Source organism: Halichoerus grypus, chromosome 3 (genome assembly GCF_964656455.1).
Source record: "Halichoerus grypus chromosome 3, mHalGry1.hap1.1, whole genome shotgun sequence".
Classification (NCBI taxonomy): Eukaryota; Metazoa; Chordata; class Mammalia; order Carnivora; family Phocidae; genus Halichoerus; species Halichoerus grypus.
This window is the reverse complement of record NC_135714.1, coordinates 126,388,488-126,401,782: the sequence shown is the minus strand read 5'-3', so window position 1 is coordinate 126,401,782 and position 13,295 is coordinate 126,388,488. Positions and strand designations below refer to the sequence as shown.

The 13,295-nt window shown below is 38.0% G+C and overlaps 1 protein-coding gene across 2 annotated transcripts in view; it reads left to right on the top strand.

Moving 5' to 3' along the window:
• The window catches only part of NR3C2 (nuclear receptor subfamily 3 group C member 2), a 327,150-nt gene that overhangs the window by 227,310 nt on the left and 86,545 nt on the right, over nt 1–13,295 (top strand). For both annotated transcript variants that reach the window (XM_078069297.1, XM_036117125.2), the window contains exon 4: nt 977–1,093. In XM_078069297.1, coding sequence (XP_077925423.1) covers nt 977–1,093 — 117 coding nt within the window. The remainder of the gene's footprint in view (nt 1–976; nt 1,094–13,295) is intronic.

Below are 13,295 nucleotides of genomic sequence, written 5' to 3'. Positions count from 1 at the left end.
TTCTTTCTGTTCTTTCATACTTGTCTGCTTCTTAAACATGCCAGGTATCCTCCCCAACCCTACCTGTACTTCATTTGCTTTTCCCTCTGCATAGTGTTATTTTCCCCCCAAGATGTCCACACAGTGCCCTCATTTTCTTCAGACCTTTATTTAAAGCATCTTTGAGTAAGGCCTTCCATACTGTTTTTAAAATACCAGCATCCTCCCATACCTCCACCATGTTATATGCCCCTTCCCTAGCACTTAAGACTGTCCAACATTTGTATATTTTACCTAATTACCTTTCTGTTGACTGTCTCCTTCCAGTTGAATGAAAGTTAATGATAGCAGGGCCTTTTGACTGTCTCGTTCATTGCTATATCCACAGTGCCTGGTACCTAGTGGATGTTCTGTAAATCTTGGAAATAAATAAATGAATAATAGAGCTAGGCTACAATTTCACATTTTGCCAGTAGATGCCTCTCTCTAAGCATATTCCCACATCTGAATATTTTAAGTTACAGTTTGGTCTACAGTATGAAATAGTTAAACATTTACAGTTATATAATTTGTAAGTCTTCCCACTGAAATCACCTGCGTGTAAATGGTGGGCAGGCATAGCAGCTTAAACAACTGCAGGAGAGCCTCCAAGCAATTCACTCTGTTGCTGCTGTGATGTCTAAATGAAAATTGCACCATTGCTCAAGAGGGCTCGGGCAGCTACCAGAAATTTCACTGTGAGGGAGCGTGGCTCTACATATATGAAAGTCAGTTGGAAATAAATGCAGTATTAATCTTATCTCTAATCTAAAATCTCACCTGTGTTAAACTGACTATTCTTGTGCCTATATTATCTGTAAATCTTATTTCTCTTCTATGTTTTTGAAGAATAAATTTCAGGGCAGGAAAGATGAAGTTTCATATTCTGATTATACTTATTAGTACTTTATAGTAGTGTAGAAGTCTTTATTTTGACAGTTGTTTTTTAATTATTCAGGGCAACACAACTATTTATGTGCTGGAAGAAATGATTGTATCATTGATAAGATTCGACGGAAGAATTGTCCTGCGTGTAGACTTCAGAAATGTCTTCAAGCTGGAATGAATTTAGGAGGTAAGTTTTGTGTTTGTTAGTTCAATAAAAATTGTTAATATGTAATATAACACTACTAAGCTCTAATACTACCAAAATTTAAGATGAAGCTAACATGGAGCAAAGATTTCTAAAAATCTAATAAGCTCATGCTAAATCATTTTAGTATTTCTTTCTCAGCAGGAGTTTTAAAAAAGTATGTTATGTGACTATGGTCCTGGTGAAGTTTTCAGCCCTGAGTTTGCTAAGGTTTCAAGAACTCAGAACATAACCAAAAAACCAAAACAAAAATGTATAACTTTTTATATAAAACCATAACTCACAGTTTTTATTATAGTGTCTGTTTAGAAATAAGCTGCCCTATACGTGTAACATTAACCAGATAGGAATACATTCCTAACTCTAGGAATAAATGTAATAAAGGAAGACCTATATGAAAAGACTTAAAAATGTCATAGGAGCCCACCAAAAGACGGGGTTGGGGGGGGGGGAGGTGAATTGGGAGGGTGGTGGTTAAAAGACTTGAATCAAACACAAAAGTATACAATGTCCATGGATGGGAAGATTCAGCATGCTAAAGGTATCAGTTTCCCCTGAATTAATTTATAAATATAACACAATCCTAACAAAATTACCAATTAGTGATTCTAAGTTCCTAAAGAACAGCCAGCAAAATTCTGGAAAAGATAAATAATTAGGTCAACTACCTCTACCAGATAGTAAAACATATGATACAACTACAGTAATTAAAATGATCTGTTTATTTGTTTATTGATTATAAGACCAACAGAAATTCAAGAAATAAAAATAATATGAGAATTTTTTATGTAATAATGTTGTCATTCCAAATCAGTGGTAAAAGGATAGATTATTCAACAGAAATTATTGTGACAACTGGGAAGCCATCTGGAAAACAAGAAAATTGAATCCAAACTCATACTATCCACCCAAATAAATTGTAGTCTTGCAAAGTTTTAAACTTGGAAATAAAACCACAGAAGTACTAAAAGAAAACATGGATCTTTTTAATACTCTGCAAGTGGAGAAGACCTTGTTAAGTATAAAACTCAGAAGCTATTAAAGAAAGAAATGAAGAAATCAACACTATTTGCAAATCAAATATCACTGCAAAGGCAAATAATAAAGCTGGGGAAAAGTACCTGCAACTTATAGACAGCAGGTTTATTTCTTGCATAAGAAGCTCCTATAATTCCATAAGAAAAAGAAACCAACTTATAAAAATGAGATTGAGCGGCACCTGGGTGGCTCAGTTGGGTAAGCATCCAGCTCTTGATTTTGGCTCAGGTCATGATCTCAGGGTGGTGAGATCGAGCTCCGCGTCAGGCTCTGTGCTGAGCGTGGAGCCTGCTTAAGATTCTCTCTCTCCCTCTGCCCCTTCCTTCCCTCTCTCTCCCCCTTCTCAAAAAAAAAAAAAAAAAAAAAAAAAAACAGTGAAATTGAACAAAACAAGAATATGAACAGAACATTTATAGACAAAAGAGATATAATTGGTTCTTGAAATGCATGAAAAGATTCTCAATCTAATCATAAGAGAAATACAAATTTAAAATATGAGGTAAATTTTTTATAAATGGCAAAAACAAAATATTTTTATGATACATTGTTTGATGATATAGAAATAAAGTAAAATTCAGTGGTGATCTCATGCATTTTAGGTGGTAGTATAAGGTGACACAGCCCTATGGAGAGCGATTTAGCTATTTCAGTAAAATGGTAAAGGACACATACCCCTTGACTTAATGATTCCTAAGTATATTTTTGCAATGTAAGAAATGATACATTCATAAGATAGTCATCATAACATTGTTGACCATCAGAAATATCTTAAATATTCAGGTGTTCAGGACTGGTTAAATAAGTTATAGATACTCTTCAGACAGTAGAGGAAGCTCTATATGGATTGATCTCCAAAATATCGTTTAGTGAAAAAAATCAGGTTGCAAAATAGGATGTTTTGTCTACTACAAGTGATTTAACTGTTTTAGAAAAAGAATATATATCGTATAGAACATTTCTGGAATAGTTTATAAGAAACTAGTAATGCTGGTTGTCTCAGTAGAAAGGACTGGGTAGCTGGGAGACAAGGATAGGAAGGAGAATTATTGTCACTGTATTCTCTTTCGTGCCTTTGAATTTTGTATTGTGTTTGATGCATGTGTTGTGTATACACGTTACCTATTTAAAAGAAATAATTTGAAAAAGAAATGAGACTTCATCCGTCTTTGCTTTGATAAGTGCAACTGGCCAGCTTGTCGGAACTGGGGAGCAAACATGGCGGCACGCAGAGCAGAGCGACTCTTAGAAATCAAGAGGAGTATGGGCTGTGGCCAGCTGAGGCTGCTCATGTCAGAGTGTGGCCGGAAGATGTTACATAACAGCTCAGCCAGAGAGACTCATGCTGGTTAAGAGGATGGGCTCTGGAGCCAGACTGCCTGGGTGGGAACCCTTGTCCTGCCACTTCCTGACCTTGTAACCTCAAGCAAGTTACCACCTTTCCATGCCGTGTTTCCTTACCTTCAACTTGCAGTAATCAGCATGCTTACCTCATAGGCTGTGATGAGGAATGACTGAGTCAGTGTGCAGTGAAAAGAAAGTGATCACTCAGTACATGTCAGTAGTTTGGTGGGTGGTGGCAGTGCTCATTGTGATTTCCATAGGGCTTTTGCACATGATCTGAAAGACATTATTGCCCCTTGTTTTGCTGATGGCGAACCTCAGCCCAGACTAGCTAAGTAACTTGCCCAAAGGTGCCACAGCCAGTGAAATGATGAACTTAGGTCTTGTAGCTCTAGACTCTTGGTCTGGTGTTTCTCATATACCGCACTGTTCTCTTGTTCTGTTATCTGAATCAGTGCAAATGTGGCACAAAGATCACCTCCTTAAGCATGTGAGTGGGAATCTGGAGAAATTAATCATTTAAAATCTAGATGGCACAAGGGTACAGCCAAATTTTAAATCAATTTTGTAAAATCCAAAATCTGAACTTAAATATACATACACACTACTGAGGTATCTTTTAAAGTGTCCACATGTACATTTTATATAACTTTATAAATATTATAAAACTTTAATACATAAATACTACAATAAATTATATTATGTAATTATACTCTATAAAATATAAGTACTATTAGTTATTATAAAATAACAAAATAACCATATTTATAATTCCTACCTCATAGGGTTTTGTTAAGGATTAACCAAGCCCATACATAACCTTTAAAATAGGGTTTCTCAACATCTGCACTGTTGACATTTTGGATAATTTGTATATCAGCATCCCTGGTCCCTACCTACTAAATGCCAACAGCAATCCCTCTCCCCAGGTTGTGACAACCAAAAATGTTTCCAGATTTTGCTAAATATACCCTGGGTGGCATCAAGACCCACTAGTTTAGCTATAATAGTAAATAATTATAAGCACTATTCAATGAGATATTTTCTGCTAGGATATAAATTCCATCCGGTGAAAAATTTTTGCCTGTTTTGTTCATCGCTTTTTTCCCCAGTGACTAGAACAGTGCCTGGCACAAAGTAGGTGTTCAGTAGCTATTTGTTGAATGAATGACTAACTGGCATTTTTGAGGGCTTCTGTGTTCTAAGCATTTTGCTAGGCCTTTATATGTATCATCCTTTTTAAATCTCACATTACAATATGCAATACATACTATTAAATCTGTCCATTTTGGAAATGAGTTCACAGAGGCACAGAGAGGTTAAAGAAGTGGCCTAAGACCACAGAGCGAGGGAACTCAAATCTCATCCCTGGCACCAAAGCCTGCGTCGAGCATCACTCTGCGGTACGACATAGGTCCGCTGTTTGTAGATTGGCATTTTTAAAATAGCCCAGATTGTCTACTAATGGCAGCCGCAGCAGCCTGCTTTTTCACTTGTGTCTATAATGACCTGTAAGTGAGGTTTGGCACAGGACCTGATACAGAATTCACATAGTTTGTCGTTGGTTTCTGTATATGCAACATAAGTTCTGTGGGTTTTGGTAAAACATTTTACTAGAGAGAAAGCATACTGTGAATCTTGAGGTCATTGAAAGTACTGAGTCAAAAACAGGGCAGAGTGGAAATTAATATTTAGGAAAATACTGTTTTCTTTAGGCTCAAGTTATAATTTAACCACTTCTGGTTCATAGATTAAATCCTTAACTTTTACTAATTATCCAGTTGCAGTGACCTGCATTGTAATTTTTTTCTTTTCTTCTGTAATTTATTTTGAAGCCTCGCTTTTAGTTTCAATGTGGGCAATAACAAATGCAAACAATTTTATTATATTCAAGAAAGATAACATGAATTTTAACCTTTTAACGTGAAGCAGTTTTATAAATTAACAATGTGAGTTAAATTAAAACCTCTATCTATACATGTCCCAGTCTCACCCATGTTCTTAACAGAGCAGGGCTGTCCAGTTCTTTTGATCCACTCTTCTTCCCTGCTGCCTCTCTTGGGGGATAAGGCAGCTGCCAACCCAATGTAATATTTGGAAGGCATTTTCTGTTGGTGAGTGATCATGACTCTGGGAACAAAATTAGCCTCCCCATTCTAAAGGCTTCAGGAATCCAAAATACTTTAGAATAATTTTTTCCTATTTTATCAGCTGGTTAGCATGTAATTCTAACCATTGTCCCCATGCTGGCCTCTACCTTAGAAAGTGGGAGGAAGGAAGAAGAGCAAGTAGATTTTTAGTTCTCAAAAATTAAAGCCACAAAATGTGCCCCTTCCCTTTTCTCTAGATCCACTCCCTCCTTCCTACCACAAGTACTATTCCTTTTCTTTAAAATCCTGCTAAGCTTTAGGCTGCATGCAAAGGAAAATATAGCAGAAGATGTGAGAATGTCAACAGAGAAATTGAAAGGAAAATAACAGCTTTCCTGGCCCCAAGCTGGGCCTGCCACTCTTGCTATAGCCCCTATCAGTAGATCTAAAAAAGTCGTGGTTCCATATGCATGAGAATTTACTGCTTTGCATAGCTTTCTCCAAAGGAATTAATCACTTTTACATGCCAGTGTTCTAAAGAGGATGATCTATACATGTCTTTTAGAGCTTCTCCTAAAATAGATAAAACATAGCATTAAAGCCAAGTGGCCCTCAGACCAAGAATGAGTGTGGGGGGCGGGGGGGGGGGGGCGCGGTGATTTCCCATTGACTGCACTCTGGCCATAGAATATAGAGGGGATCTTTGCCTATTCCATTCCTCCCGTTTACAGATGAGGAACTCGGAATCCAAGATCATATCTTTAGAGACTTAAAAGATGCAACGTAAGGATTCTAATTCCCTTGTCTTTCCTCTTTTCCAAAGCACACCCCCCCCCACCTTACTTCACTTTTCATTACTAGGCTAAGTCCACTTTCACATTCCTTTAATGAAGACTCTAAAATATTAAAATCTTGCTTCCTGTAGCTTTAGAAATGTAGACTTTACAAACCACCAGATATTCCTAACTTGGGTTCCAATTTACTTCCAGCGCTTATCTGCAGCTTTCCTGAACGCCAGCAATCCCTTTCACTCACATCAGCAGGAGCCTTCCTTTAAAGGGTGGCCCTGTCAGGCAGGTCTACCTTTGCCTCTTAGAATGGACCACTTCCCATGCAAAGAGAGAAGGATGTCTGGCCCAGGAAGCAGGAGCAACAGTAGACCTCATGCTTGCCTTCTGGAGACAGACAAGGCAGCTTGGTGAAGAAGGAACAAAACAGAACGCTAATGCTAGCAGTGTTCAGAGAAACAGATAACTCTTGTATAGGACTGATGAGAATGGAACCAAAGAGAGGAAAATCTGTAAATTAAAATTCATCCACATAATGCAATATTAATCAGCCAATAAAATTATGGCAATGAAAATTCATAGCAACACAGAAACTTTCTAAAAAAAGCAATAATGAAAAATTAATATGCAAAATTATTAGGTTACTTATTCTATGATTACAGCTATATAGGAAAAGACTGGCAGGAGTCGAGAGATGAGGGGGAAATGATGAGTACCAAAAATGGCTGGGTCCGTGAGGTATGGGTATAGGCAAAGTTTTTCTTTTCCCTTTTCTAGTTTTTTAATAATATGAGCATGTTTTATAATAAAACTTAAAATAGAGTTCACAGTTTTGAACTAAAAAGAAGGGAAACATGAAAATAATGCTGCTGTTGAGCAGAAGACGTAGAGAATTAGACATACAGATAATCAAAGGAGTTGTCCCTGGACAGGAAGGAGGAAAAAGCAGGAAGGGAGGTTAGAGACCTCAGTAAATCAGTCTCCTGCTGTGAAATGCTTTAAAAACCAAAATGGAGAAGTGAGTGAAAAACAAAAGACCCAGAGATGGGAGAATGACAGAGTCATAACTGATGCACCAAGCCCAAGGAGAGGAATCTTTTTACTTGAGGAAAATTGGCTTTACCTGCCAGCGACGTGCTGCAACTAGTTGGCATGGTCACCTGCAAAACTCACATGCACTGTGGGTCTGGCGAGAGAAATTACAGGATCAACGCCAGTGAAGAGTAGGTTTAATATCAGAAATCCAATAAGAAAAACAATTTTTATATCTTTAAGGGTCTCCTGAGGCAGGATATGCAGTAGTCTGTAGAAGTTTAGAAAGCCCAAGTGCACTGAGTTTTATGAAGAAATACCATTCCTCGGATTTTTTTTTCTTTCCAATTCCTCTTGCTTGTAGACAGTAAGAATTTCAGCGGGACTGTTGAACAGTAAACTAGAGGGGAAAATAACACATTTTTATAAATCAGTGAAAGTATTTTTTTTTAATCTTCATGTATAAGTTAAGCCATATTAATTGTCTTAGTAATATAACTTGAATTAAACAACTGGTATTTTTACCCTGCAAAATTTCATGGAGGAAAGTTCAGGATTGGTCCCAAAGCAGGCAGAATTTAAAGATTTACTATAGGGGCTCCTGGATGGCTCCGTCGTTAAGCGTCTGCCTTGGGCTCAGGTCATGATCCCGGGGTCCTGGGATGGAGCCCTGCATCGGGCTCCCTGCTCCGCAGGAAGCCTGCTTCTCCCTCTCCTACTCCCCCTGCTTGTGTTCCCTCTCTTGCTGTGTCTCTCGTTGCAAATAAATAAATAAAATCTTTTAAAAAACTTAAAAAAAATATTTACTATATTTCTTCAATTCCAAGGCATTTTCTTCTTTCAAATTTTAGCTATTATGATTACATAATTTGCAGTCAGTATGTGCATTTAATTTTTGTTAGTTTCCTTCAATACTCTTAATTATATTGGGGTCTTATTTTGTGACTGATGACACCTTAGAAGTAGTAGAGGCATTCAATTCAAAGGTTCATCCATCCCAAGAATATACACATTTGTAGGCACATCCTCGGGTCTTGGCGAGCTTACTAAAGTAGGCTGCTTCCCTTGGGTCTTTTTAAATATATAACCCAGAGATGCTGGAAAAATTCTGCTTGGTGTGCAGAGGCCCATTGTTACGTCCATGTTTCCTTTAACTTTTTCATTTGCAGTCTGTCCTGGTAGGTTGTCATCCCCTCTTACTTAATGGGCAGGAGAGCTTCGCCTTGACCTCGTGGGGCCAGGATAGGTTGTCATTGGCCGCAGTGATCTGCAGACACCCGGCGTCAGACCTGGCCTGCCTCACATGTACAGTCTCTCTTTTGGCTGGACTATAGCAGCCTTCCAGGCCCACACACTCACTGATATTTTGTGTAATACATGACTGTTTTCTAACTCTTTGGTAAACTATGGGGAGTTTTAGTTTCATTTTTGTTTTGTTCATGTTGCTTCATATTGTTACACTCTTTGAAGTTACCTCAGGTGATAGGGTTTTATTTTAAGAAAATTGATGGTTTCACAATTAGTCTTTGGGAAATACTGGGATGTTCTTTGGGACACCATCAGGTTTTCAATTTCTAGGACTTTCTCTTTGATTTTTTGTTGTTGTTGTTCCCCTCTTTCTTTGGCTTCTTTTCAAGCAGGAAGTTCTCTTCTCCCTCACTTGGTTTTTTTGCTTACTCATGGTTTTCACTACACTTGTCTCTACGAACTGCCTTCTCTGCCTCTCAGCTTCATTGTCACCTGAGTGTCCTGTATTTGAACTTCCCAAGGGAGGGTCTGGGCTGATTGGTTGATCTCTATCAGAATGGAGCTTCTGGCTGGTTGGAGTCCTCCAGAGGGTGTAGACAAATGACTGCCTTTGACTCTGCTGCCCCTACGTTACCCAGGCTGGTGCAGCAGGCTGTAGACCCCTGGGGCACAACGCTTGATGATTTTTGACAAGAAACATTTTGATCCCATTTTTCAGAAAGGAACTGGAAATATCAGCAATCAGAGTGTAATAGATTCAATACAAACTCGTAACAATTACAATCATCTGTTAATTGTAGAGCATCCCTTAAATCATAGTAATTTTTTCAACATCGTGATTTTTACTCACGTGCTATAAGTTATCCATACATTTAGAAGTAAAAAAGCATTTGTTTTTAATAAGCAAATTGACAAAGGAAAATAACTTTTCATGCTTCTTGGAACACAACTACTAAGGCTTTATTTTGGAGTTCAAGACTTTTTGACATAGCTACTTTGAAAATACACAAACCCAAAAAACAAACACACACACACACAAACATAAATAACGCAAATCTTAATTTTAAAAAAATCAATTAATGTATAAGGTGGACATTCTCTTGTAGAACATCTCTCTATACTCAAGTTGTTCTCTGTCCCTAAATGCCAGGCTTTAGGAGAGAGGATGAGCTCTGGGTTAGCGAAAGGTAGGGAATGAGGGCTAAGGAAATATTAGAGAAGAATATGAAACCACTTAAAACCAAGCTTCATAGGTTTACTGTACTCAGTCAACTTAGAAAGGGGTGATCAGTCTTTCTAGGTAAAGTCCCCACCTGTTCTCTAGGATTCATTTTACTGTCTACCTCAAATACTGGTTTCACAAAGTTAAAATTATTGAATTCATTTACTTTCAATTAACAGGTATATCCACTAAGACATATAACTTAATCTTTTTCCATTTGAAAACCTAGAGACTAATGGTCATCTGCTTGTTGTCTTTCTGAATAAATATCTTCTCCCCAGTTTCACAGTAAAATGTTATGAGTGGGAAGACAGGGAGAGGAACCTATTTATGTTACAATAAAAATCCTCTGTCCTCACCTCTAGAACTTAAAAAAACCATCCAGCTAACTTGCCAACAGTTCCTCAGCCTTCGGTAGCAATATGTATGATATTTAATATCATTAGTATCTTTTAAGATGATGATTTTCCTGGGGCAGATAACATATCTTTTAAAGGCTAACCCAATTCTAACAGATTTTTAAAATATTTTTATTGATTTATTGAATTATAAAATACCGTACTCATTACAGTGATTAATAAAGGAAAGTAATAGTTCTCTGTAATATATTGAGAGAATAAAGATGGAAGAAGAGTCAAGATGTTTGCTGAGCACTTTATTTACTGATTAAAAAATAATGATTTACATTTTGACATAGAGGCTCTTAAAAGCTGAACTAGCAGAGCTAATAAAAATGGTTTCTTCAGAATGTGCTGCTTCATTATTTTGAAAAGAAGATCTATCAACAACAATATAAAGGCAATTGCTGAGTTAGGTCATAAAAATAAGAAGCTCCAAAATGTAATTGTTCTATATTTCTCCTTCAGTGTTTTGTACAGCATTTGTTTTGAGAGGATAATAATATGAAATATGTTTAAATAGTGATAAAGATAAGCAGTTACTCTGTTACCATATAATTATTTTTTATATTAAGATTAGTTTGTATAGGAGGGGATCATGCTATTTAAAGAGTACATCTCTGCTGCATCTGTTCATTGATTTGTTCAGCAAATATCTATCACATGCCTCTGGAATTCCGGATATCCCACATGGTGTTGCCAGTGTGGGATGAGAAGGCAGGCACTGGCCTTGCTCTCAAAGACCTAATCTTTAAGAATGAAGAAATTTATTATGGACCAGATAAGCATTAAAAATTGCAGCAAGGCACTTAAGAGCACCATTAGTGTTGATGATGGCACAAATCCCTAGAGTTCTTTGTCTTTGCCTTAGAGTGGTATCCACAACTTTTTGATTTGTATTTATTGATCAAGGTGGTGGCCTCTCAGCATGGCTTCCCATGACTCTGTCCCTTGATATTTGGTTGGTTCATCCCGGTTGCTTCTTTTGTGCATTGATCCCACCAAATGGCCTTATGGCATCTTCCCATTCTTGTGTGGGACGTTGTCTGGAAAGGAGCAGCTCTGCATCCTGAAGCCTTAAAGAAGGACCACACAGCTCCTTCGTAACTGCAGACCACCCCAGTTCCAGCTTCAGCATCTACCTTCACTTGATGTTGCTCCCTGAACTCAAACTATGAGATTATGCTCTTTACATTCTTGCCAAAAAAAATTAAACTGACTTTACTATGAAGATTTCTGGCCATCTTAGAGGATTTTAAGTCATTTCTAGTCTGAGGACAACTGAGGCAGCTCTGGTTAGTCTCCTGGGAATACACGCCATGTCTCTCTCTTGTAGCTCTTATAACAGATGAGAAGAAACGTCTGTAGAGAAAGGCTGGAACTTCAGGAGGCACTTTCTAGCAGCCAACCTTCTGCCCGCTCCTTTCAGTTCCAGAACCACCCTAGCATGTTCCTGATTCCCCAGAAACTTCAGAACTCACCTTCAACAACTGCCAGAGAAGCCAGGAGACAAACTGTTGTGAGGAATTTTTTTTAATGTTTTTAATTCTTGAAGATTTCTTTCCACATGCAGTTTTCTTAATCTAGAAATAGTCAAACCGAGCCATTCTTTTTTTTTTTAAGATTTAATTTATTTGAGAGAGAGAGTGTGAGCAGGAGGGAGAGGAGAGAGAATCTGAAGCAGACTGTGTGCAGAGCGCAGAGCCTGATGCGGGGCTCCATCCCACGACCGAAAGATCCTCAAGATCACGACCTGAGCCGAAACCAAGAGTCAACCGCTTAACCAAATGAGCCACCCAGGCGCCTCTAGCCATTCTTGATTCTAAAATTAGTGTAGTTCACCAGTGAAAACTCAGTGTCATCTTTATTTGGCAGTTCATGATAATTACTTAGAAACATTTGCATATGTTAATTAGCTCACTTTTTTTTGAGAGAGGGAGGGGTGGGGGCTCAGAGGGAATGAGAGAGAGACAGAATCTTAAGCAGGCTCCATACCACCATGGAGCCCAATGTGGGGCTGGATCTCACAACCCTGAGGTCAAGACCTGAGCCAAATCAAGAGTTGGACACTTACCCGACTGAGCCACTCAGGCACCCCAGCTCACTTTTTTTTTTTTTTAAAGCAGAATCTTAAATCCTATAGGATAAAAACACCTTTCCATTCCGTATATACTCATATTTTTAGATAAGCTAAGTTGAGTTGGGTTAGAAATTTTAAGCCAAATTCAAAAGACTATGCAGAAGGAAGATAGGAAGCCCAGAAGGACTTTGCAACTAAGGGATACTTTAGGACAGTCATTCTTGGTTCTCACTACATATCAGATTCACATTCACCCATGCCCTGCTCCCACAGGCCCTCATGCAGTAAATCTTAAAGAGCATGGGCATCTTTACTTTGAAAAAAACTGTGCATTATGCATCAGTTCACTAGAGCTGAGAACAACTGTTCTAGGGGTTACTAGAACATTGGCAGTGGTTTTCTTAGGATAAGAAAACCCTTTCATTTTTTTAAGCACCTTAGTTTTAATTTTTTTTTTCTATTTAGTGTTACTTTTATTTTTCTCAAGTAGATCACTAAGCATTTAGAAAATATTTCTTTTTCAGGAGAAGTCCCCTAAAAATGATATTTTAAGTTAATGTATTTGTATTTTCCTTGTTAACCCTAACACAGCCTTACAGAGGGCCACGTTAGCTTTTAGTCCACTGACTTTACTTGTTTGTGCTTTTCAAAGCAATAACTTTATAAGTTATACACTTAAATGCTACAAATATTGGGGGCAGAGTGTTCAAAATGCAAAGATGAAGGTAGGTTTCTTATCCTGAGGGAGGACAAGTCTGAAAGAGTGGTCCTACGGTTCTCTTCTGGGGAACCATGAGTGGAGAAGGAGATGAGAAGGCAGAGAATAATCTCAGGAAGAAAGTTGAGGGGGGAAAGAGGGAACTGTGGAAAGGATTGTGATTTGTTGTAAGAGAGGAAACTGATTTAGAAATGCCATCCTGGGTGTCACGTCACTTTTGTTTGTTTGC